This window comes from Mustelus asterias, chromosome 16 (genome assembly GCF_964213995.1).
Source record: "Mustelus asterias chromosome 16, sMusAst1.hap1.1, whole genome shotgun sequence".
Lineage (NCBI taxonomy): Eukaryota > Metazoa > Chordata > Chondrichthyes > Carcharhiniformes > Triakidae > Mustelus > Mustelus asterias.
The window spans coordinates 31877772-31904261 of NC_135816.1; the positions used below are offsets into that span (position 1 = coordinate 31877772).

Sequence of the window (26490 nt, forward strand, 5' to 3'; positions counted from 1 at the left end):
AATAAACCAAAGCAGTACAGTAAGTAACAAATCAAACATCTGATATTTGAAGGACACCAGCACGTCAAATACTTCAACCAATCTTCCCATCTTTAATTACAACTATGGGAGCTGGCTCCATTTCTAGAATACAAGTCCATAGGCACACCATTCAGTATCAAGAACTGAAGAATGTAAGAATTAAGCAGCCTGATCAAATACAAGCCTGATTTCAGCTTATGTTCAACTAGTAGGTTTAGCACTATTCACTCATGCAGTAAAGGTTACTTCCTTGCTCTGGAATTTATTTTTTCTTTGTACTCAGCAAATTAATTGATGGATATGTGCTCGACAAAAAATTAATTCCTCATATTTGTGTAGAATTGAGCTATGTCAGAATTGGGCCTAAACATTTGAAAACAAATGAGGACTTCTAATTTATACTAATTTCATCCTCAGTAGCCCACAGATGCTGAAGCCATCTTCAGTGTCCCAACTGCTGTTCCTTTTGAAAGTCAACAGCACTAAGCAACTATCAATTCTGATCTTGCAACTCAGTTTAACAGTGATTTACACAAAATGTACAAAAAGAGACCATTCCCCTAATTGGCCCATGCTCTACACAAGCCTCCAAATTCTGCCCTATTAACATAACCTTCTTTTCCTTTCCCCCATGTGATTATTTAGCTTCCCCTTACATTTTTATTCACCAAAGTTCCTGTGAGAGACACAGGCACACACAGATAATAGAAGAGAATGCATACGAACACACAAAGGATAAAACCAAATATCGGGCCAGTCACTAATAAAACCTCAAGACAGCATTGTAGGATATGGCACCTCAACCAAAATTCCATGGTCCCATGAATAAATGAACTATCTGCCAAAGCAAAAAAAAAGTCTTGCTCTGCCTATCCAGAATACATGGCCATGAAGAGGGCCCCAGGAAAAGAAAAACCCAGCATAACCACTCAAACATACAGAGGCAGGCATTGTATTTGAGGCGGATTGTGTACTTTTGTTGAGATTGCATTGTCCTGGATTTAACTTAATATAAAATAAGAATTGAATATTCTGTCTTTGGAAGTCAGGGCAACAATCTGTTTGATAAATTAACACCGGAAAAATATTTGAAGGTGGTTTGGCTTTTGACAACCATGAGGAACTATAATACTGACTGTGGTCTTGGTGCTTCAAAACTAATTACAACACATGCAACAGCGATTACAGTAGTCAATGAACAGTGAATTTACATAACTTTACATTGGATACTGATGTACTACGTTATGCATTTTCATCATAAACTATAATCACGTTTCATTGGGAAATTGAAGAGATGCCAATGGGCTTGGTCAGCCTGCTCTCAAATGCACAAACATACCCTGTAAGAGTAATTTCAGTCTTTATTATTTGAACCTGGAGCCTTCAATACACATACACTTTTAAAAACTCAAATGTGTGTTAGTGTAGCATTTTACATAAAGGCATTATGTCTTCGATCCCAAATACAATTAAAATCTGAAATATTTAAATTCTTAGGTCACAAGTTTATTATGAAAAACAGCAAGTAGCGGAGCTCTGCCATGATTCTATAAAGAGAAAAGAATGATTTGTTCCGTACAACTAAATCAGATATGGACATTATGACAAAATAAGTGGAAAAACAGAGACAGAATTAAATTAAACAGTATTCCCTGAAACAAGATTTCAGTACTCTCACAAATAAAGAGGCCTTTGTACTTTCAAATGTTCTTTTAAGCTCCATTGATTGTTTACTGCTATTTTTTTCTCTACAAGTCATGCTTAATAACGCTATAGCTAAATGAAAAATTATCACGAGGTGCAGGTTTTAATGTTTACATCTTTATCTCTGCAATCTCTGGAAAAAAGCAAAAGTAACTACAAACAGGTCTAGGCTCAAACCATGGCTCTCAACCCATAACTTCCACACATCAGCATGCATTGATGAACTGGTGCTCAAAAAGAAGTGTGATATTCGCAGACTGAGGCTTGTATTTATTATGGCACGTCTTTTGGTCCGTGAAGACAGCAGGTTTCTGAATGTTCGAGACTCTTTCTTGCAATTTGAAGTTACTGTTGCTCTTCCAATGTTGTCAGGCCAACTTTTAATTCATGGCAATACTGTACATAAGATTTTACAGGAAGTAATCTGGGGTGCGGCGGGTAACATGTGGTTCACCTCTGCGAGGCGCTGGATCAAACTGCAGGCTATTGAAGTGGGATAAACAAACATTTTAACATTCAAGTATGTAGTTTAAGTGCACAATTTAAAATCAATTGTCACACATTCCACTCAAGGACACAGATGCAAATGCTCATGTGAATGGCCACAAAATAGGACACAAATCTGGTCATGTGACATTATGACAGTTGAAATTAGGTTGGAAAACAAGCAAACAAACATGTCTTATTTCTTCTATCCTAAAAGCAAGAGCTAAATATACACGCAAATAGCTGTTTTCTTAAAACTAACAAGCAACAACTTTAAGTCATGCTGATGGTTAAGTTAAAAGTATCACTGATCCAAGTACTAAGAAATATCCCACTTAAATTGAAGATTGGGCTCAGGAAAGAAAGGGGAGCTGGTGGGGAGACATTGGACAGGCACGGAGCTGCAGAATCAACGAGGCTAGTGGCAGCAGCACCTAGAAAAGTGCAGCCAATAAAAAGGCTAGTCAAAGCTGAAGTCTTAACATTTATTGAGGGTAAACAGTTACTCTCTCTTTCCCTCCCCCATTCCACCAGTGAGTGAATGAGGAACAGGCAAAAGGAGTTACATCTCACAGGATAACAACTATTTCGCACTGTAAAAAAACCCCACAAACCTGCACTCCCACTGCAATGATTTGGGGAACTCATCAAAAAAGGATTACGAGGCTGACTTAACAGAATTAAAACTGGAAGATCACTGATAGTATTGGCAGGTTTTCAATTTTTTAATTACAAAATGATACATTTGTTCAACTCTCACCCTGGGATCAATTCTTTCACCCAACTTCCATGATATTACAGTTTAATGGAAGTTTTTTTTAAAAAGCTGCAACAAAAAATACTAGTCTTAATATAGCTTCTACAAAGAGCAATATATAATATTTAATCTCAAGTACTTACAAAGAGTATTTAAGAGTATCATCAAGTTCCATTATTGCAGCTTGATTACCACAGCGGTAACAGTAGTTTGGAGCACTGAAGATGGTTACTACATTGCGATCATGACACCAGTTGTATCCCTAGTAAAGAAAATTCAACTGTTAGTATTCTGCAACAAAACTGATAGTCTGTTCGAAAACAGCAAAAGTACACTGAACGCATGAAGGTTCTATTTCAGTGACTATTGCACTGGCACCAAACATAAGAACCCAAAAGAAAAAGCTTATGTTAAAAGTAACAAGCTCCAATACAGTAGACCACCATTGTTCAACACGCAAAATAAATTAAAATATCAACAGCCAGTGAGTTCATAGAATTCCTGTTGCTAACTCTACTCGAACATGTGAATGTCAAATCACGTTGCCATCCAAATCATGAATGACACCTTCAACATCAGGGGACTTTTTGAACTCAAGACAGATTCTGTGTTACGACTGTTCATAGCAGCTAAATGCATACTTTGGTTTCCCCATTACTGGCACTGACATAGACCTTGTGCTGCACTCTCATGTTCCTTCTTCTGTTGCCCACGCTTCAACCTGTCACTTGTGGCCCCTGGCCCCTGGCCACAAGTCCACCAATGAAACCACCCTCTCCCTGGAGGGACCTCCAGGACCCAGGAAATTCTCCACCTAGTTGCTGTCCAACCCCACTACCGGGAGAGACCTGACCGACAGCAACTGAGAGACTCTGCATGTCAGGGAGACAGCGTGATCTTTCCATTACAGTGACTACACGATAGGTACTGCCAAATTCCAAGCTGTGACCAACGCGACTACGCTATTTCCAGATGAGTACCTGCCACCTCAATTGCGACAGAAGAATAAAATGCATTTTTGTACAGGGAGAAAAGAGCAGCACAGCATGGGTCAATCAACAGCAAATGAGACAATACGCTAAGGTGTTCAGTTGCTGATAGAAACATTGAGGAGAAATTGCCAAAGTTTTCAAATCTCAATCCCAGTTCACGATCATTTAAGATAAAAGCAAAATACTGCAGATGCTGGAATCTGAAACAAAAACAGAAAATGCTGGAAAATCTCAGCAGATCTGACAGCATTTGTGGAGAAAGAATAGAGCAAACATTTTGATTCTGGATGACCCTTCGTCGCCAACTCCCAATCACTTTTGTTTTCCCCACCTCGCCAAAATATTTTTTTTCCAATACATTCCACCAACAAGCTCACTCACAATTACCAAGGAGGTATAATAAGACATTGCGCAAAATTCCTCTCCCATTAGGAGAGGAGTGTCAGAGGGTCTCCCCATCAGTTGTAAATTTACATTGTGGAAACGTCCATAGACACAAAGTTAGCATTGCTAATTGCTATTAATGTACTCAGAGGCAGCCTGGAATGGGCTGTCAGCTAAACTTCATCTCATAGGATGAATAACAGAACAGAATCATTCTGATGTTATATTGATCAAGCAATGCAGCAAATATGTAGCTAAAGCAAAGAGGGAATATATAACCATATGGCCCTGTTGTGTCAAAGAGTCAAATGGAATTGAAACATTAACTGTTTCTCTCTCCACAGATGCTGCCAGACCTTTTTTTTATTCATTCGTGGGACATGGTCGTCGCTGGCTGGCCAGTATTTATTGCTCATCCCTAGTTGCCCAAGGGCAGTTGAGTCAACCACATTGCTGTGGCCCTGGAGTCACATTTGGGCAGACCAGGTAAGGACGGCTGATTTCCTTTCTTAAAGGACCAGATGGGTTTTTACGACATTCGCAATGGTTTCATGGTCATCAGTAGATTCTTAATTTCAGGTATTTAAAAAAAAAATTGAATTCAAATCCCATTTGATTTGATTTATTATTGTCACATGTATTAACATAGTGAAAAGTATTGTTTCTTGCGCACTATACAAAGCATACCGTTCATAGAGAAGGAAACGAGAGTGCAGAATATAGTGTTAGTCATAGCTAGGGTGTAGAGAAAGATCAACTTAATGCAAGGTAAGTCCATTCAAAAGTCTGAGCAGCAGGGAAGAAGCTGTTCTTGAGTCGGTTGGTACGATCATCACCATCTGCCATGGCGGGATTCAAACCCGGGTTCCCAGCACATTAGCTGGATTAATAGTCTAGCGATAATACCACTAGGCTATCGCCTGCCTCCCCATGTTGAGTTTATCTAGCATTTTCTGTTTTATTTCAGCTTTCCAGCATCTGCAGTATTTTGCTTTTATTTAACTGAATATATAGGGTCGCATTAACAGAACTGTGTACTTCAAATCAAACAGGTAACATTCGGCCATTTGTATGTCACTGGTAGGCTATATCTATAGTACTAAGCCTAGGTTTCGGTATCCTTACATAGCTTGTACGTGGCCTTGGAAAATGTTCAGACAAGAGCCAAGAGAATATTCCTAGCTTAAAGAATCTTTGTTTTGCAGATTGGTTCAAAGAAGTGATTCTATTTACTCTAGAACTATGCAGACTCAGAGGTGACAAGAGATTTGTAAAATAAGGGCGCGAAAGCATTGCATTTTCACAGATTAGGGTGGACTACAAAAAATTAGCAATCGACTGGATGTTAGGTGGTTCTTCCTTTCTCAGGGAATAGCCTCTGGAGTGTATTGTCAGTTTGTGTAATATATGTTGACTCTCTGTGTGCCTTCAAGACGGAGCTGAATACGGTAAAGATTGCAGCTTCAGAAGTATCGAGCCATGATGCTCCAGTAATTAGTAGTGGGGAAGGTTTGATGGATTAGCGGTTTTTATTCTGACTGGTGTTTTCATATGTTAGTGGTTGCGGGGTCATAGTTCACTTCCTTACAACCACAAAATGTTATTTGTCTTTAGTTAATGCAAGAGAGTGGACAGTAGATAGATATAAAGTATTAAAAAGTGCCATGTACCTCCATTACCAGCTGGTGAGCTCGTGAGACCAATGTAAGGCCATTGGCATGATTAAAAGTCTCAGAAATATCCTGACCAAAGGTGTAACCAGCACCCCTAGGCGAAATACCCCAACCTCCACGGTCATCTGGATCTGACCATAGCAAGTCACACATTGGACCCTGAAAACACAACAGGAAATAATAAGAATCAAAATATCCATTAAACAACCAGCAAGTTAATACCGTTAACAATTCTGAAAGCATACCTCATGTGGAACCTCCTGAAGACGATCGAGTGCTCGAATGTGATCCAGTGTATCTATAGAAGGAGAAAGGCCTCCATGGAGGCAGAAAATCTAAGGAAAAGAACAGAAGCAGCATTTATTTTAAAGATATATGCCAGCCTGTAAAAGGATATTACTAAAGCCATTAGAATGTAATATTCCAACAGGGATAATTACTAGACATAGACACATATATCCATAACTGTGTACTTTTAAAATCATGGCAAAAGATTTTTGCTTTGTGCGAGCAGCAGATAAGGGTGGAACCATGTGCCATTGCAAGTAATCTTTTGGCATCCATTGTAAATAAAAGAATTCAACAATGACATTTATGAATCATGTTAGTTACAAATGTATTTGATTTTTATTTTATCTACCAATTCTAATCAAAGATTTTTATAAAACACTATTACTCAGATAGACTTCAGTGTCTGGCCTGGGTTATGGAACATATTGAAAAGTATTCACCTGACCATCAACCAAGGCAGTGAGTGGAAGATAATCAAAGAGATCTGTAAAATATTTCCACACATTGGCATTTCCGTATTTCCTTAAACATTCGTCATAGAAGCCATATACTTGTGTAATTTGTCTGCTTTCGTGATTCCCTCTAAGTATCGTGATACGTTCACGATAACGCACCTGAAACAAAATCACCTTTACATCAGTAAAGCAACATACAACATCTAGTCCTTGATAATAAAAAGGAATGCTATAATTCCGCATTAGTTTCTGTGCATTTATTTAAAAATCATCTTCATATAGTAAAAATGCAAATTTTATTTTAAACCTACAAAAATTAAGCAAAATTAATTCCCCGGAAATCAATACTATCAGCATTTAGCCATCCTGAATTGCTACCATCCACCTGAGCAGGCCTCAAAAGACATGGAGGCAGAGGGCGAATTCATCCTCAAAATGTCACAAGTAGCCCGCGAAAAAGCAAAGGTGGGGACACAAGTTCAAGCAAGGTTGCCCCTGTACAATATTTACTCAAATTATGGTTCCTCCAATCATAGGTTCCTTTTCTCCCAATCGTCTTGTTCCTTCAGGGACAGAATCTACAACTGGAGGAGCAGCAAGTGCAGAAGGGAGGCAATCTGTGTTTGGAGGAGCTGGAGTAGCACCACAGGAGAAACATGGGGAGGATGAGGGTGGGGAGTGGAGGAGAGAGAGATGGAGCGGTAATGTTCTGCTTGGCATGGCTGAATAGCTAAAATTGTCCTTGTAATATGATGCTTGAGTTAATCCAGGGAACATAATCTCGGAAAGCAAGACTGAAACCGTCCAAATTGGACTGAGTTATCAAGAAAATTCCAAGACAGGGTCTTCAAAAGTTAAGATTGGATATCTTTGTGATATGTTCAGGATACAAGTGTTTACAGTTCATAAACTTAACCCTGTGTAAACTTTGCAAATGAAAATTGTCAAATGGTATGAAGATGAAAACAGAAATTTTAAGTCAGAGCGGGAAGAAAACTTTGCATTCACCATTAAAGCGAGCAACCTATGTGGCTTATCAGCAACGTATCACTCATTCGCTGCAAAGCCATAACTTGAAATGGTGCTATGAAACGCACCACAAAAACTTTTCGTTTGAGAATTCCCCCAAATCAGAATTACGGAAAATCAATTTAACATGTTAAAATCATCTCTAAATAGCCAGCAGTCACTCCTTTCAACATTCAGTAAGGAAGCTGGCACAGTAACCCAAGCTGGTTTTGTTATGTCATGGAATACTGCTCGCAATGTCCATACTCAGAGAATTTGTTAAGAATATTGCTGCAGATGCTACAGTTTTAGATCCAAACAACACAAAACTCCAGCAAATGATATCTCAAATTCCAATTTCACACCACACAGTGGCACATCTCCCAGATCAGCACTGATTTTGCAAGCAAGATACAAAAGAACTGCAGAATTCTCACGTATTCGGCTTAGCTCGATGCATCAACACAGTTACAAAAACTTATAACCGGTGATATTTGTTTATGTTTCCTCGGCTGCAATCGTGAAAGAAGAAACACTGGACTCAGTGGCTCTAAAAGAAACTGAGTGCTAACATGAAAAAAAATTGGACTTGACAGAGCGTTGACAAAGGTGGAGTACCAAGGATAAATTCATCAGTGAGGCAACAGATGGAACACCTGAAATGGTGGGAAAAAATATAGGCCTAATTGCACACTTGCAAAGTGATCTCAAATTTCTGGAGTTTCTCCATATTTATTACATCATTCGTCGTGAACATCTAACAGCCAGATATTCAATGGGGTGGCATGGTAGCACAGTGGTTCGCACGGCTGCCTCATTGTGCCAGGGACCAGTGTTCAATTCTGGCCTTGGGTCACTGGCTGTGTGGAGTTTGCACATTCTCCCCGTGTCTGTGTGCGTTTCTTCCGGGTGCTTCGGTTTCTTCCCACAGTCTGAAAGACATGCCAGTTAGGTGCATTGACCCGAACAGGCGCCGGACTGTGGCGGCTAGGGAAATTTCACTGTAACTTCATTGCAGTGTTAATGTAAGCCTTACTTGTGATTAATGAATAAACTTAAAGTACAAACTGTAATGAAAACAGTCCTTAAAGTTCCTGAAATTGTTGAATGGTTTCAAGAGAGAGATAAACATATTTCTAATAAAATGGAAAGAGGGATATGGAGAACAGGTGGGGAAGTGGATTTGAGACCAGGGAGAGATCAGCCATGATCTAAATGAATGGCGGAGCAGGCTCGAAGGGCTGAATTTGCCTCCTTCTGATCCTAATTCCTATGAAATGGAAAGACTCACCAACAGTTCAAAAATGTTATTGAAGAGCTGGATCTTAAAGACAAACCTGGTGACATTTCTTTCGACTGCACTGTAAGGTGGCTGTTAACTAGCAAGGAGTAGGTTTGTGCAACTATTGGAACCTATTATTGCCTTTCTTGAAGAAAAGATCCTATCCACAGCTGGGGATGGTGAAAGGAAGCAGTCTCTTAATGATATTATAAAACATTTTTAAAAACTCTCAACTGAGCACGCCAGAAGACTTCTGCTCTTCCTCAGACAATTTTCAGCTTCCAGAATAAAGTAAGGTTTTTGCAGAGACATAATGTCATGAAGCTTCCACCACTTTCCCCATCTTAGGAGGGTAAACACATTTCCTGATACTGATGTAAAAGATCAAAAATTCAAAGAATGAACAAGGCCCGCTTGATAATTTTCCTGATAGGATCTCAACTTCTGCAAGTCATCAAACCTGTTTCACTTTTATTGTAAACCCTTCCATGGCTGATGGGGTCAATGATGGTTGGCCAATTCTCAAACCTCTGGTTACAGAAACATCTGTTGTAAAAATTGAACTATTGGATTTCCAGGAGGACCAGAGCTTAGGGATGGTGCATAAATTGCAATCCACAATTAAGCTCTGGAAGCATGTGCCAGAAACAAGCTTTCCACATCTCATGAAAACTAGTGCGTGACTCATTTAAATTTTCGGCACAACATATTGCTGTACTCCATAATGAAGTCTGCAAAGCCAAATCAGTGTGCAGTCTTTGTAAGTCAACACCTGATAGAGCTACAGAAGGAGCTCAGACAACATATCAGCCGGATTTTAAAAGACTTGCGGCCAGGAAGGAGAAGACTTCTACAGTGGCAATTAGCCTTTGTAAAGTTTGCTCATGTCTTGCGGCTCTCAAACATCTGAAGATCACCATATGCAGCTCTTCGGTTTAGGAAGTTTGGCCACCCCTGTTAGATATCTGTGTGTACAGACAGGCGGCACGGTGGCACAGTGGCTAGCACTGCTGCCTCACAGCGCCAGGTACCCAGGTTCAATTTCCAGCTTGGGTCACTGTCTGTGTGTAGTTTGCACATTCTCCCCGTGTCTATGTGGGTTTCCATCCGTGTTCTCCAGTTTCCTCCCACCGCCCAAAGATGTGCGAGTTACATTGATTGGCCGTGCTAAATTGCTCCTTAGTGTTAGGGGGATGTCAGGGAGATTAGTAGGGTAAACATATGGGGTTACAGGGATAGGGCCTGGTTGGGATTGCTGTTGGTGCAGGCTTGATCGGCCGAATGGCCTCCTTCTGCACTGTAGGTATTCTATTCAAGTCTTTTTTGGAGGCATCGCTGTACCCGTTTTCCCTTCTTTTTGAAAAAAGCTTTTATGCGCAGAAAATGTTGGGAGTCCAGTGGAGCCCGACCTTTCAGACCTCATTTTTGGTTTAATATCAGCTAGTTGAGGATGATGGGATGAGATGGGAAGGTGGAGAGTGAATTAAGGAAAACTGCTTAATTGTTGTTGGATTCTTGGGCTGCCTGGTCAGCACAGAATCTCTTGCTTCTTTGATATCCTTTAATGGAGGCATAGAGTAAATTTGCTCATTCATGCTTAGAGAAGTTTGATTTTTAACTTAAAATCTTTAGAACTAACGTGCCCCTGGAAAAAAATTCAAAAAGAGCCCTCGAAAGGAAGGAAATACTTTGCCCCATACACTTAAGGCCTAAACCTGCCTCAGTCTAGGAAATTACTGACATAGTTCTAACTATCTTCAGAAACCCCGCCATATTTTCTCAATATGAAGCAATAGTTTCATTTTGGTGACAGCAAAAGAGTTATCTATAACTTTTAGACTACACCAGGTAGAAATCTAACTACAGTGATGTCTTGAAAAAAGTTTCCTTGGGCTAAGTAGACATCTGCCTTTCAGCCATCTCAAATTGACTAATTGAATCCCAAGTGAAGAATCACAGATCCCAGTGTCACTCCATTGTACAATGATGTATTGTGCCAATGTAGTCACATTGATTAATATACCTGTGTACAAGATAAATATCGCATGAAACTGTTGAGACAAATGACTGTTTCTGAGTTTCAAAAAGTAGGCAACGTACTAAACTTTCATGTCAAACTGAAATTAAAACACAGAAGCTTGCCTTTAGCACTAAATATTCAAGAACTCTACTTCATAAACTCAATCCAAGGTATTAGAGCACCGTGTTCTACAAATGCTATAACCTTAGCTAAATATATATGGAAGTCAGAGATCGTTATCCAAAATACTTACTGAACATATCATTCGAAGTACAAACTTTGCAGTCACATATTTCCTATATTTTACGGAAAGACAGACTTCATAGAATCAACCAGAAAATGTTAGAACGTAGAATAAAAGAATATCAATACCTTAAGAGCGACAAGGAGTGTAACTGTTTCGACTGAATAATAACCTCTGTCAACATAATCTCCCATAAAAAGATAATTTGTGTCCGGTGATTTGCCTCCAATTCTAAAAAGTTCCATGAGGTCGTGAAACTGCCCATGGACGTCCCCACAGACTGTGACAGGACATCGTACGTCCTGCACATTTGATTCCTTTGTCAAGATTTCTTTAGCCTAAACAAAAAACAAAATTGAAGAAATTAGCTCATATATTAGCACAACTAAATAGAGCAACTCAGTTGTTCATTTTAACAGTAATATTCAGCATTTCCAAAAATATAACATATCAGTTGAGACTAAATGACTAATATTAATTTCAAGATTAAAGTATTTAAAGATGCATTTTAGATTTTCAACTGGGGCGGCACGATGGCAGTGGTTAGCCAGCCTTGGGTAACCATTTGTGTGGAATTTGCACGTTCTCCGTGTCTGCGTGGGTTTCCTCCGGGTGCTCCAGTTTCCTCCCACACTCCAAAGATTAGATTAGGCTGATTGACCATGCTAAATTGACGCTTAGTGTCAGAGGGATTAGCAAAATGAATTCATGGGGCTACGGGGATTGGGTCCGGGTGGGATTGTTGTTAGTGCTTCTGTACTGTAGGGATTCGGTGATTCTCAACAAGAAAAATATTCTGAAAGTCAAATATTTATCACATTTTTATTAATGGTCATTACTAATGTTTACTCCCAATTGATGAGTACCACCAAGTTAATTTTATTTTTAAACAATGTATGTCACCATGCTGGTGTAGTATTCGGTTACACCATTTGATAAATTCCCATGTTTGGCACTGCACTTTCCCGGGACATAACAAGGGAACAAATGAAGCCTCTCATCAGTAGCAGTTGGAGAACATGATAAATAAATTAACACTTCCCAGGAACCAACTACCAACTCTTTTACAAGTGAATATGGATACTGACTGCCAGGATTACATACACCATTTTCCCTCTTGTACATTGTAAAAGTTGGAGTGTCAGATTGCCCTTTCAGATTCCTGCACTTCTAAAGATTTTGTAAATCTCATGGCCATCAAAGATCTGCTGGTTCAATGAGTTGCTAACGAGCATGAATATTTTTAGAATGCTAAATTTAGTCAGAGATACAGCATAAAGAGTGCCAACTCATGAATATTTTTAGGCTTCAGTGCTGTCTAAAATTGTTTAATCATGATATGAATATTTAGTTGATGGTATTGAAGGCACCAATTGGGTAACTGATCTGGCACTGGGGAACAAAATTAATTTTGAGCCATGGTTCAGTTGGTAGCACACTCACATCTGAATAACAAGGTTCAGGCTTTAAGTCCCACTCTAAGGGCTTGAGCACAAAAATCAAGGGTGACACTGCAGTGCAGTAGTGGGGGAACACTGCACTAAGTGTTGTTTTTGTAATGAGATATTAAAATGAGGCCCCATTTGCCTGCTTGAGTGGATTTAAACAATCCAATAGCATCATTTTTAAAAAATAGGGAAGTTATCCTGTGTGTCCTGAATAATTTTTATTCCTCAATCAACTTCATAAAAACAGTAATGTGTCTGAGAATTTGCTGAGCGTAAATTAGCTGTTGCGCTTCCTATATTACAATAGTGACGACACTTCAAAACCCTCACTGGATCACCACCTTGCATTGGACAGGTTTTTGCGCTTCAACAATCCTTTCAGAAATGCTGTCCACAGTGGCACGGCTGGGTAGGAGCTGCCAAAATGTGGTCCAAAAATCTTCACCCAGTAGAACAAGTGAAGGAAGACTGCATTGTACCAGCTGCAAAGGCAGAAGGCGGCTGCAGCGGCAAGATAATCATGGTCATGTTTTGATGCATCATCTAAGCCTGACCACCCACCTATCACGATCGTGTGAACAATGTTTAATGTGGGAATCTTGGGGCACCAAATGTGCAGGTTTATACCAGGGCACATTTGCCATGTAGCGGTGGAAACTTGGCGACGGCGACAGGATTGTAAACCTGGGAGACCCAAGTCAACAATGTACACTAAGGTGACAGATGCATGAAGATTGCTGGACATCCATGTTAGTCATGATGTGGAGATGCCGGCGTTGGACTGGGGTAAGCACAGTAAGAAGTCTCACAACACCAGGTTAAAGTCCAACAGGTTTATTTGGTAGCAAATACCATAAGCTTTCGGAACACAGCTCCTTCCATGTTAGGACAGAGATACCTTTGAGCAGCAGCATCTGTAAGTGAGCAATCCTCTTCAGGATAGCCCACATAGATAAGGGGCTAGAAAAGGTTTCCGAGGGATCCAACCTCTGAGATCACCATCTTTGAAGTCAAAGAAAATGAACACAATCAATAATCTCAATGGCCATCCGGAAAGAACAGAAAGCAACGCAGTTCCTCATTAGTATAGTGGTTCGAGTTCCCACTTGTTATACGGGAGGCTGGGGTTCAATTCTCTGATGGGAAGCTACGCAGGTAGCCTACGCAGGTTCCAACATGCCAGTAGTGTGTCCTTTTACACAGGCGGTGGCTAGCACTGCTGCCTTACAGCGCCATGGCCCGGGTTCAATTCCAGCCTCGGGTGATTGCCTGTGTGGAGTTTGCACATTCTCCGTGTCTGCGTGGCTTTCCTCCAGGTGCTCAGGTTGCCCCCTCATTCCAAAGACGTGCAGGTTGGGTAGATTGGCCATGCTAACTTATCCTAAGTGTCCCAAGATGCGTAGGTTAGATGGATTAGCCATGGAAAATGTGTGGGTTTGCAGGGATAAGGTGGGGGAGAGCCATTGTGTAAGATACTCTGTTGGAGAGTTGGCGCAAACACGATGGGCTGAATGGCCTCTTCTGCACTGTCGGGATTCTATGGTTCTGATTATAAGTGGAGGTCAGTTCTGTGTCCCAGTTTCTATTAGGGCAGCAGGGTGGCACAGTAGTTAGCACTGCTGCCTCACAGCTCCAGTGACCTGGGTTCAATTCCAGCCTTGGGTGATTGTGTGGAGTTCTGTGTCGGTGTGGATTTCCTCCAGGTGCTCAAGCAAGGCTGAGTGATAGCCCCCAAACTATTTACAATCTGACAGTGTCTATTCATCTCAAAGATCAACTGCTTGGTGTGAGTATTAAATACTGCCTTGATGGAAAACACTTCAACCTCTTATCTCCATGCCAAAACTAAACTGACCACCATAGGCATACATGATCTACAGTTTGCAGATGTTTTTGCCCACTCTGCATCAGATTTGCACGCCACTCACGATCTCTACAATCTTATATACAACAGATGCACACGTGTCCTTGAATATTGCCAAAACAAAACTCAGATCAATCCAGACTTGCGGTCAGCCAAATATTCCATCTGCCATGTTGAAGGACTGACTCTGAAATATGCTGAGAACTTCCCATATCTTGTCCTGGTGTAGGAGTAGTTGCTGTCACCATACTCCTATGCTTTATCGAGACCTGGTCTCTCTCTCAGTGACACATAATAGTGGAGAAATTCCAAAAGCAATGGTTCCATTCTTCTGGATTTAATGGAAGAATAGTTAAGCAAACACTAGTATCCTTCTTGATGCCATCTCCACATGCATTCAGGCAAAACTCTTGCAAAATCAACTATGATGGACTGAACACTGTCCAGGTAACCAAAAAGTATCTCCCCTGCCAGGCCTGTTTTCTAAACTCCCAAATGGCTGGTTTTCCGGGAAATCAAAGAAAAGGCTACAGACACTCTGAAAGCTCTCCTTGAAACATGACAGCATTGATATTAATGACTGGGAAGGGTTTATTACCAATTACTCAAAATGGCAAGAGCTTGTTCATCAAGCTACATCATGCTTTAAGTGCAAACGCCTTAATGATGAGGCAGAGCTGCAGTAGCATTGGCAAGAAAAGGATGCAAATCCTGCATTCCAGATCCCATTAGCTTTTGGAACATCCTGCCCCATGTATCCAAAGATCTGCAGGTTAAGAGCAGCGGAAATGCATGACCCTGTAGACATGGCTCTCAAATCAAGGGACAACCGATGATGATGACAAGTACTTCAAAAAGCGTTTCACTGATTGTAATGCACTTTGAGACATCCAGTGGCCACAGTGTGATCAGGCCATATTGATGCATGTATTTCCTTTTTTCATTTTTTTTCTTTATTTCATGTTCAAGTCCCCAAAACATATATCCACATTTTCCAGTCAACTCCTACATCCCATATCACTAAAAGATTTCAAACCAAGGCTATAGAATCGTGATCACTGATCAGGAACATTTATGTAGTAACACATAGGGTGAAGGGTATAGATAGGGTGAACAGTGGGAAGATTTTTCCCAGGTCGGAGGTGACGATCACGAGGGGTCACGGGCTCAAGCTGAGAGGGGCGAAGTATAACTCAGACATCAGAGGGACGTTTTTTACACAGAGGGTGGTGGGGGCCTGGAATGCGCTGCCAAGTAGGGTGGTGGAGGCAGGCACGCTGACATCGTTTAAGACTTACCTGGATAGTCACATGAGCAGCCTGGGAATGGAGGGATACAAACGATTGGTCTAGTTGGACCAAGGAGCGGCACAGGCTTGGAGGGCCGAAGGCCTGTTTCCTGTGCTGTACTGTTCTTTGTTCTTTGAAGGGGGGGAGGTTTAACACAGATATCAGAAGGACATATTTCACACAGAGGGTCGTGGGGGCCTGGAATGTGTTGCCGGGCAAGGTGGTGGAGGCGGACACACTGGGAACGTTTAAGACTTATCTAGACAGCTATATGACCGGAGTGGGAATGGAGGGATACAAAAGAGTGGTCTAGTTTGGACCAGGGAGCGGCGCGGGCTAATTGTTCCTTGTTTCTCGTTTCAAGGCTTCATTCTATGATCATCTTGCTGGTGCCAGTACAGAGCGAGACTGCGGATAGTTGGGAACCTGTCTCGGGGGCAGGGAATTCATATGGTGTTCATGGAAGTGGAAATGACTAGGGTTGGGAAGCATATTCCGATCAGGGCCATTGTGATCTCCTGGACTCGTTTCGATCGCCTCAGGGGGTCGGAGAGGAATTTCCCAGATTTTTTTTTCCCCATATTGGCCCTGGGGTTTTTCACTCTGGGTTTTCGCCTCTCCCTGGGGATCACATGGTCTGGAATAGGGGGGTGGGGGTGAGTTAATAGGTTGTGATGAACAAAGCATCGTAGCTGTGAGGGACAGCTCGGTGGATAGGATATTGGTATGTAGATAGGCTGGAAAATTGGGCGGGGATCCTGGATTCAGGATTCAATCCTGGACCGGGGAGCGGCGCGGGCTTGGAGGGCCGAAGGGCCTGTTCCTGTGCTGTATTGTTCTTTGTTCTAACACCTTTCTTCCTCCTGGGTGCAGGCCTCCTACTAGTTTCCAAGATTCCATAAGACCATAAGACATCGGAGCAGAATTAGGCCACTCGGCCCATCGAGTCTACTCCGCCATTCAATTATGGCTGATATTTTTCTCATCCCTATTCTCCTGCCTTTTCCCCATAACCCTGATCCCCTTATTAATCAAGAACCTATGTCTTAAAGACACTCAATGACCTGGCCTCCACAACCTTCTGCAGCAAAGAGTTCCAGATTCACCATTCTCTAGCTGAAGAAATTCCTCCTCATCTCTGTTTTAAAAGATCGTCCCTTTAGCCTGAGGTTGCGCCCTTCAATTCCAATTCATTCTGGAATGAGTCCTAGGTGGATTAGCATGTCCTAATCATCGCTTGAACAAATCACCATTAAATTAGTGTCTTTTTAATTTTTTGGTGCAAGGAAACCCCGGCAAAATTTCCACACTAAGGCATTTTTTTCCTGAACTTCTGAAAGTTAGTTCCAGATATCACAGGCATCAGCATTCCCGAGAAAACATTCAATAATATACAACAGAAATAACACACTATTGGACCAGATTTGAGGCAGGATTTTTTAAAATTTAGAAGGGATGAAAGAGGTAAAAACTAAGGGTGGTTTGTTAAAGTGCTGATTCAGTGGGTAGTAACATCTTGCAGGGTTTTGTTGCATAACCACCTAGGGGAATTGAGTATCCAAATTTACACTCGTACAAGTACGTATGAAAAGAAGATGTAAGAGGACATGATAGTTATTTAGGCATCTAATTGACAAAGAATACAATGACAGTTGTATGAAGTGCTACATTCTGGTAAGAAAACAAAACAAAATTTTAAACTTTGAATATGGAAAACACATAAGCCAGTCCATGGGATTAAAAAAAACCAAAGCGTGGCATCCAGCTGTAACCTAACAGCAAAACACATTTTCAAGAACACACAATGACACCTCCAAAATATAGCTAATTTGAGACACCAGCTGGCACTCTGATAGATCCAGAAACTCTAAACTCCCAAAAGGTTGGAAAATACTATTCAATTCTTATCCACCTACACTACCCAAGCAAGTTTTATCAAATTTTAGCTGAGTCACAAAATGGAATATGGCACATTTCTTAACAGAAGAATAAACCAGATTAGTCGCACCTTATTTGGCACTAAAAACATTTACAAGCGAATTACCCAGAACAAAATAGTCTAGTTGCCTTTCTAATTGTTTATGACTAACTTAAAAGTTAAATGTCATGGTCACGTAATTATTCAACATTTCACATTTTTCCCCCAATATTATTAATTTATAGCTTTGGAATATACTTATTTAGTTGGCTCAAAATAAAAAAACACTACCAGGCATGTTAATTTAGTGTGAAATTTTCAGTGATCCTGAACTGCTAGGAATTTCTTTACCTTTCCAAGGAATCACAAAATTTAGCTTCCCAGTCAAAACACTGAGAATTCTGACCTGGTAATGACATAGCTGAACATACTGTAACCATTTCATCGAATCCCTACAATGCAGGATGACGACATTCGGCCCATAGAGCCTGCCCTGACGACAGAGCTCAACTTGTATAGATATTAATCCTTTTAACAATATTAAACTGATGTGTTCACAACTGTGGCAAAGATACTAACCAACTCACATGTAGGCCAGACAATGATAGCAGATTTCCTTCCCTAAAGGACATTGAAGAACAAGATTTTCTTTTTCTGGCAATCGGATATTTTCATGGTCACCATTACTGAAAGTAACTTTTAATTCCAGATTAATTGATTTTAAATTCCACCTGCTGCCACAATTCTGGGATTTGAACACATCCCAGATCATTATTCAGGGTCACTGGCTTACTACTCCATTTTGTTTTTATTCATTCGTGGGACATGGAAATCGTTGGCTGGTCAGCATTTATTGTCCATCACTAGTTGCCCTTAAACTGAGTGACCTGCTAGGCTATTTCAGAGGGCATATGAGAGTCAACCACATTGCTGTCGCATGTAGGCCAGACCAGGTGAGGATGGCAGATTTCCTTCCCTAAAGGACATTAGTGAACCACGTGAGCTTTTCCCGACAATCGACAATGGTTTCATGGTCATCAGTAGATTCTTTATTCCAGATTTTTTTTATTGAATTCAAATTCCACCATCTGCTGTGGTGGGATTCGAACCCAGGTCCCCAGAACATTAGTTGAGTTTCTGGATTAATAGTCTAGTGATAATAGCACTAGGCCATTGCCTCCCCTCAATGTGCTCTTTTGACTGGGGAAGCAGTTATAGTTTGATGTTGATGTTGAGGTTAACAGTCCATTTAACAAATCCAGCTGACGCAGTGTGAATGGTCGCAATGCCACCAAGAATGGATTTCTCAGCGCAGAAGTTCAGTATGTGGACAATGGTCCGACTTAGATGGCCACAGTCACAATTTCAACTATTCTTCATGTTTCGCTTGTAGATCAAGTGGACACATCTTCCCTGGCCTGTCTTAATGCAGTTGAGGGTTGTCCAGATTTTCCATGTCAGGTTGAAACCTGGAGCTTCATCACACAAGTTACTGAGTTGCAGTTGGCTATGATCAGTTTGCAGGTGTGGAGTCTGTTCCATTAGGGACTGCAGGATTTTACATGGGTTGGTGAGACTTTGGGTTTTTTCTTTGTCAGAGGAATGTTTATTGGCTGACAGCATTCTTCGAAGGTAATGCTTTCCCTGCCAAAATCAGAAAGTTCACTGAATGTGTACTAACACAAGCTGCGTTAGTCTCAAAGTTCCAGAAATAATTTTCATAACCTCGTAGTTGGATATCTACTATGTTTGTGAGACAACTCCAAAGCCAGGTTGAGCTACAGCACTCTGCAATTGGGTTAGATCAGGCCTAGTGAAGAAGTGCATTGGTTCTGCTGCCCCAGGTGATACCTGCCAGTTTCTGCAGAAGATTTTCACACCTGATCTTGGCTCCAGTGTGCCAATAAGGGCAACGTACAGCTGAGATATTTTGGTGTTGAGTTGTGGGTGAGTAACTCCAAGTAATATTACCATTATGCCATTGGCCCCGTTAGGTAGCTGCCCACTAACAAAAAGAAAGCGTGTGTACCAGTCAAACCACATTCAACAATATCCCTCTTCTTTCCCTCCAACCAAAATAAAGACAACATTCTACTTCCTGTTTCCCAAATAAACATCCACTAGTGCAGGGGTCTTCGACCTGTAGCTCTTGAATATCCAATTTGTGGTTCTCAACCATTTCCATGTGAATGGTATTATCATGAAAACATTAAAAAATTAAATCAAGGAAGAGTCATGTTTTTGTGAGGATAAAAGGCAAATGCCACACTTAACAATTTCAAATAATTTTAACAAAAAACATCATTATCCTCCAAATAAACCAATTTGGAGTAGTATAGTTTCACTATCGTTAGAAAGTTTTTGGTTCATAAAATTGCTTATATGGTTTTGACCATTATTGTTTCCCATATATCTGAGTTAGTAATTACTGCAAATGTGTTAGAAGCTTTAAAATAAAATCACAAGAATCAATAATCAAAAAAAGTCTTAATTCTATGCATCTATGCAGTATGCTTTAAAGATAACTTTGCTGACAAAATTATAGTTTAACAAAAGTAATAAAAAGCTTATTAGTCACAAGTAAGGTTTACATTAACACTGCAATGAAGTTACTGTGAAATTCCCCTATGCTAAATGCTATAATTCAAAGATAGTTGTGCCCCCCTTCCCCCCACCCCGTTTATGATACAGGTAGAGTACCTGAAAACCAACAAAACATGGGACCAAGACCATGACAAATTTCAGATCTTGCTGCATTTCCGGCCATGGGTAGTTCAGGTTAAGAGGTGCTCAAAACATGAAAACAGAGTAGCGCACAAGCAGCGAACCAAATAACTAGTCTGGTGTCACACTGCATCAATGCAGCACCTAGCCAAATTGTTCAGGTAAGGATTTTTTTTTTTAATTACTTAATTAAAATTGATGCATGGCACATTCTAAAAATGTCTTCAGACAGCTGGATGAGAGACACTATACCTATATATGCCAAATTATGCAACGTACTAGGAAAAATTGGCAACTTGCCAAGATTTAGTTTAGAAATGCCAATTTTAAAAATATTTTAGGCAAATCTTTTTTTAAAAAGGCTCTTCAGTTGAAAAAGTTGGTGACGGCTGCACTAATGAACAAGATGACAAGCGAACAAACTAGCAATCCAGTCCATTTATGCTTAATTTATAGCCATGTCTATGGCTTTTTTGTTTTAGTTTAAATATTAACCGTATGGTTAGATTTTTAAAAAGGACAGTAAAACCTCAAAATTAAGTCATTCAAGGATACTCTTTGAAGTTGATAAAACTGGACAACTCCCAACAGATGAAGCATTCGGAAAACATCAAATGTGTGGTCTTCAAACAAACGGAAACCGCAATTTACAAAAATAAGCGGTAGCATTGACATGTGTGTCAATGGGACAAAATCCTGATTTTAGGATGATTTCCTGAATCATTCATAACATTAGCATGAACCTGATCCAGCAAGGGCAGAAGCATTGACTCATTTTATCGCAGTCATTCAACTGGTTTGATCCCTTTCAATCATACTTACATACATCCATGCAGTTCATTGCTGTACCTCATGACACAGAAAAGCTCTGTTACTAAGTTTACTCTGATGCCACAGCACTTAATTTGGATTTGAGGTAACTTGATATTGATGCATTAAAATATTCAACTCCATTTATTCGTTCATTAAAAGCGGATGCATTGAGAATATATAAACAGCACCTTTTCAAACCACTCCACACACCCCAGAGCAATTTTTATCCGATAAATTATTTACGAAGTCCAGTTTAATGTAGATGAGAACACAACTGACAATTTGAACGCTTATGGTCCCAGAGATAGACAGTGCATCAGTTTAATGACTCATCCAAAAAGTGGCACATCTGACATTAAACCTTGATTCTGTGTGCAAGTCAGGGTGGGGTGCAGACCCTAACCAACACACACTCTAATCTTTCTGTAATTTGTTTAAGTGTTTCGACCCTTTAGATTTTTTGTGTAGTTGCTCAGTAATGTGCATCTTAAAAGGAATGTTGCTCCCAACCCTTTGTGGCAACTGAGCCAAGCTAGCACTTAAAAATTAAATTAGTGGTGGGCAACCTGTGGCCCAGGGGCCACATGCGGCCTACTAGACCTTTTTTTGCCTGTTGCCCATGAGCAGGGTTGCCACAATCCGCTGATTTCCATCTGCGCAGTTATTTTGCTACCAGGAGGACTGGAGTGATACACACTTAAGTAAAGCAAGAGCAAGTGAAGTGAGGTACATGCTGATTGCACACACAACACTGATCATAAGAGCCATGTACTCCCTCTACGTCCAAAGTGCAAATATTTCTTTTGTTATCATTTGAAGTTGACGACAGTTCTATTAATATATGAATGATTAAGCACTTACTATTTGTTATGAAATATTTAGCATGTATTAAATGCCTTCAATCTCATTCATAGGGTCAACAAGCCAGATTTCAATCATGCAGCCCACAGAGATGAAGGGTCGCTCATGCGGCCCACTCACGACATAGGAACATAGGAATTAGGAGCAGAGAAGTAAACAAATTTAGCCCTTTGAATGGCACAGCAGGCTCAATCAGATCATGGCTGATCTCAAATCCACCTGTTCCCCATATCCATTTTTTAAAAGTTAGAAATATATCTGTCTCCTTCTTGAAACCATTCAACGAGTCAGACTCCACCGCACTATGGGGCAGCGAGTTCCACAAATTCATCCACCGTCTCAACCTGTACCCTCTTGTTTGAGATTGCCCCATAAGAGCAAGTATTTGGTCTACATTTACTTTATCAACCCTTTCTAGGTTGCCTATCACTGGCTTAAACTGCACAATAATTTATTTCTCCCCTCACTGAGAAGTGAGGGGTTGCAGGATAAAATAAGTATACAAGACCAAAATCCTCCAATTTGTATTTGTAAAAATAATATTGTATTTAAAAACATTCACTCTGAAGAGTCATATGGACTTGAAACATTAACTCTGTTCTCTCTCCACAGATGCTGCCAGCTGAGTTCTGCCAGCATTTTCAGGTTTTATTTCAGATTTCCAGCATCCGCAGTATTTTGCTTTTGTATTATAAAAAATATTTTTAGCATAGAAGACTAATAATGTTCAGCTACAGTGCCTGAATGCAGCTGATTCCTGAAATGAACTTCCAACCTCAATCATGCCAACATTAAGACCACCAATTCCCATCTCTGAAACATTACCTATCTCTTCTGATTTGGAGTTGAAACTGTCAATCATGCCTTTGTTATCTTTAGATTTGACCATTCCAACACACTCCTGACCGGTCTCCAGCATTCTATCACCCATAAACATGACGTAATCTAAACCTCTGTTCGAATTAAGACATAGTTCTGGCCACTGCTTCACTTACCTAGGATCTAAGCTCTGAAATTCCCTTCCTATATCTCTTCACTTTCCATCTTTAAGGCAGTTCTTAAAACCTACCTTTGACCAAGCCTTTTATCATCTGACCGAATATGTCTTATGCAGCTCAGTGACATACTGTAATGTTTCACTGAGGAAGTTCACATGTGGGATTATAGGCAACAAAATGTTACATCAGCTCAGCCACTCGTCAATATCTTTTACTACAATAGTAACTATGCCTCAACTCCCCTGAAAAACCATTAAAAATCTACTTGCAGGACAAATCACATCCTGAATTTTGAATCCAATAGAAATGGGGGTTGACATCAGAAAATTTATATTGTCCACATTCAAGTGAAACGTGTACCTCTTGATTTATTTAAAAACTGTCAACGAGCTTTTTTTTAGACAGCATGATACATGATGCTGAAAGGTAGCAATGTCAAAAAAGCTGGCTTCAACGGTTTTCAATTTAAGTTACAGAGAAAACAGGACAGTATGCTGGAAAATGCAAACATGTACATTCCATTCTTCAATTACATCAATTTGTCTTAGAGCGCATTCCTTCTTATATACCAAGCACGACTGTTTAATTATATAATTTCAAAAGACCATGGTATACTTATTGATAAGTGAATGAATGGCATTCAGTGCCAAAAATATTATCTCTGCCGAAGTTATGAATTTGCATCCATAAAAGTCCAGTGAATAACCCAAATGTGGCCTGATAGGTGAGTTAAAACACATCAGAACAAAATAACCGAAATATTTCCGGACAATCATAATACATGGCATTGGCATTAATAATTTAATAAGGAGATACCCTAGAATAACTGAACTGCACTGTAATTTGCAGGACCAAAAACCATTTTCTTTCCTTTCACCAGTGCAATCCATTTAGGATGCTCGATGCATCATTTGGTTAGACAATATGATTTGTCACTTCCTCCTCCTCTCCCCAGTTACGTATTCAAATAATCGTACATTTTCCTTAACATAAAAGACACGCACACACAAAAAAAACTACCGATTGATGCCGAATTTAAGAGCCGGTTCTCTGCCCCCCCGCCCCAAGATATATTACAATTTTCGAAAAATTTAAAACCAAGACGATAAAACACCAATTCCGAATTGTTCTACTGTATTGTGCAGTTATATAGAGGGGTAGAAAATACGATGAGCATTTATTGTGTATTTGTTAAGGGTGGGGATAAAGAATGAGCAGAATTTGAAGTCATTATCGCCCACAGTAATGGACTTATGGTGCTCGGTGTGCTCGCTCCAGCCGCTGGAAAGCGCAGCCCCGGAAGGCGCCATTTTAGGTGTTGAGTTTCTGCACCAAACAAATGCCGGCTCAGGCTCCCCTCATCCTGGGAGCCCCGGGCAAACAAACCCAACATCTCAACCCTTCGGCCGATCGATCGCTTACGATCCTCGGGTGAGACAGAGGGTTAGCGGCGGGAGGGGACACGAAAGCTGGAGATAAAGCCGCTTTGTAGCCTGGAGTCGGTCGACATTTCCCTCCCGAGGCTGGGGCGCTAACTAGGCCACCCCGGCGGGGGGTTGAAAGCCAGTCGCCCTTTCATTAAGTTAAAGCCGGCCCGCGGCCCTCACCTTCTCGCATAGCGTCTTCACTTGGCTCTCTGTCAGCTGCTTGCAGTCGTTGAGCTGCTCGATCCACTGGTCCAGCTCCTTGGTGAACGCCTTCTCATCCATGGCTCACTTCACACCCCCCCCCCAAACCCCACGATCAGCCGCTGGAGCAACCGACTCACACAAGATCTTATGTCAATGAGCAAGATCCGCGCAACTTTCTCCCTCCCGCTTTATTTGAAATATATATACAAATAAGCAGCAGCGGAGAGGCCGCTGAGGTGGTTGCCGCGGAGCCGGTGGGAGCCGATCCCAAGCCCTCTCCCTTTCCTTCCCTCCGGCTCCGGATCTCCCTGCCACAAAATGGCCGCCACCCTGCGAGCAACTCCGCGCAGGCGCGCTCTGGTCCTCTCCCCGGCAAACGCGAAGCAGCTTCGCGCAGGCGCGCTCCGGCCCTCTCCCCGGCAAACGCGAAGCAGCTTCGCGCAGGCGCGCTCCGACCCTCTCCCCAGGCAAACGCGGGGCAGCTCCGCGCAGGCGCGCTCCAGCCCTCTCCAGGGGCAGCTCCAGCAGCAGCGTTGTAATGGTTGCAGCATCACTCAGTCCATGCAGCATCCACTGAACATACACACTCCCAACTCATCTGAAAAGTGGACTCTCAATGAAGTTTTAGTTTTGTACTTTATTGACAACTGGATTAAGGGATTTTCACAGCAACTTAATTCCTACAGCACAGAAGGAGGGGCCATTCGGCCCATTGAGTCTGCACCGAGCACAATCCCACCCAGGCCCTATCCCTTTAATCCCATGCATTTACCCTAGCTAGCCCCCTAACACTAAGGGGCACTTTAGCATAGCCAATCCACCCAATCTGCACATCTTTGGACTATTAATGTAAGCCTACTTGCGACTCTAATAAATAAACTTTAAACTTTTTTAGGTTGAACTTCATAAAGGGAGTTAATTGGAGGTGCAATGTTTAAGGAAATTCTGCCTTTATTTTTCAAAATTTGGGCCAAAGCTGGTTGTGGTTTATCATTGAATCCCTACAGTGCAGAAGTTTGGTCCATTGAGCCTGAGCCAACAACAATCCAACCCAGGCCTTATCCCCGTAACCCCACATATTTACCCTGCTAATCCCCCTGACACTAAGGGGCAATTTATTTATTTTATTTATCAGTGTCACAAGTAGGCTCACGCTAACACTGCAATGAAGTTACTGTGAAAATGCCCTAGTCGCCAAACTCCGGCACCTGTTCAGGTACACCGAGGGAGAATTTATTAGCACGGTCAATGCAGCTAACCAGCACATCTCTCGGACTGTGGCAGGAAACCGGAGCACCCGGAGGGAACCCGTGCAGACACAGGAAGAACATGCAGACTCCGCACAGACAGTGACCCAAGCCGGGAATCGAACCTGGGTCCTCAGAGCTGTGAGGCAGAAGTGCTAACCACTGCCACAGTGCAGCCCCACAGCTTTAGGGATGATACCTCGTTCCGTTGAAACCCTGGACTTAAGCAACCTGTAGTTAGGTTCAGTAATTACATAGAGGGAACATTGTCACTTCTGCTTCTAAGTATTTCCAATTGAATTGCTGGGAGATGGACTCTGCATTTCTGTAATAAAAATTGTCATTTTTCTGGCAGGAGAGTTGGAATTTCATTTAAACAG

The 26490-nt window shown here is 41.2% G+C and overlaps 1 protein-coding gene across 1 annotated transcript; it reads right to left on the bottom strand.

Annotated features, from left to right (window-relative positions):
- Nucleotides 1-1364: 1364 nt before the first annotated feature.
- On the bottom strand, nucleotides 1365-25222 carry ppp2cab (protein phosphatase 2 catalytic subunit alpha b). The gene is made up of 7 exons (XM_078230846.1): nucleotides 24840-25222; nucleotides 11446-11655; nucleotides 6749-6922; nucleotides 6263-6352; nucleotides 6015-6176; nucleotides 3112-3230; nucleotides 1365-2208 (listed from the first exon to the last, which is right to left on the bottom strand). Exons 1-7 carry the CDS (start codon nucleotides 24939-24941, stop codon nucleotides 2136-2138), a joined length of 930 nt encoding a protein of 309 aa, XP_078086972.1. The 5' UTR covers nucleotides 24942-25222; the 3' UTR covers nucleotides 1365-2135.
- Nucleotides 25223-26490: the final 1268 nt, after the last annotated feature.

Coding starts and splice junctions, on each gene's coding strand:
- ppp2cab (XM_078230846.1), bottom strand. CDS start 24,941: ATGGATGAGAAGGCGTTCACCAAGGAGCTGGACCAGTGGATCGAGCAG. Junction 6,177..6,262: donor TTCAGGAGGTTCCACATGAG/GTATGCTTTCAG, acceptor TTGTGTTTTCAG/GGTCCAATGTGTGACTTGCT. Junction 3,231..6,014: donor CTCACCAGCTGGTAATGGAG/GTACATGGCACT, acceptor TTTCTTTACTAG/GGATACAACTGGTGTCATGA.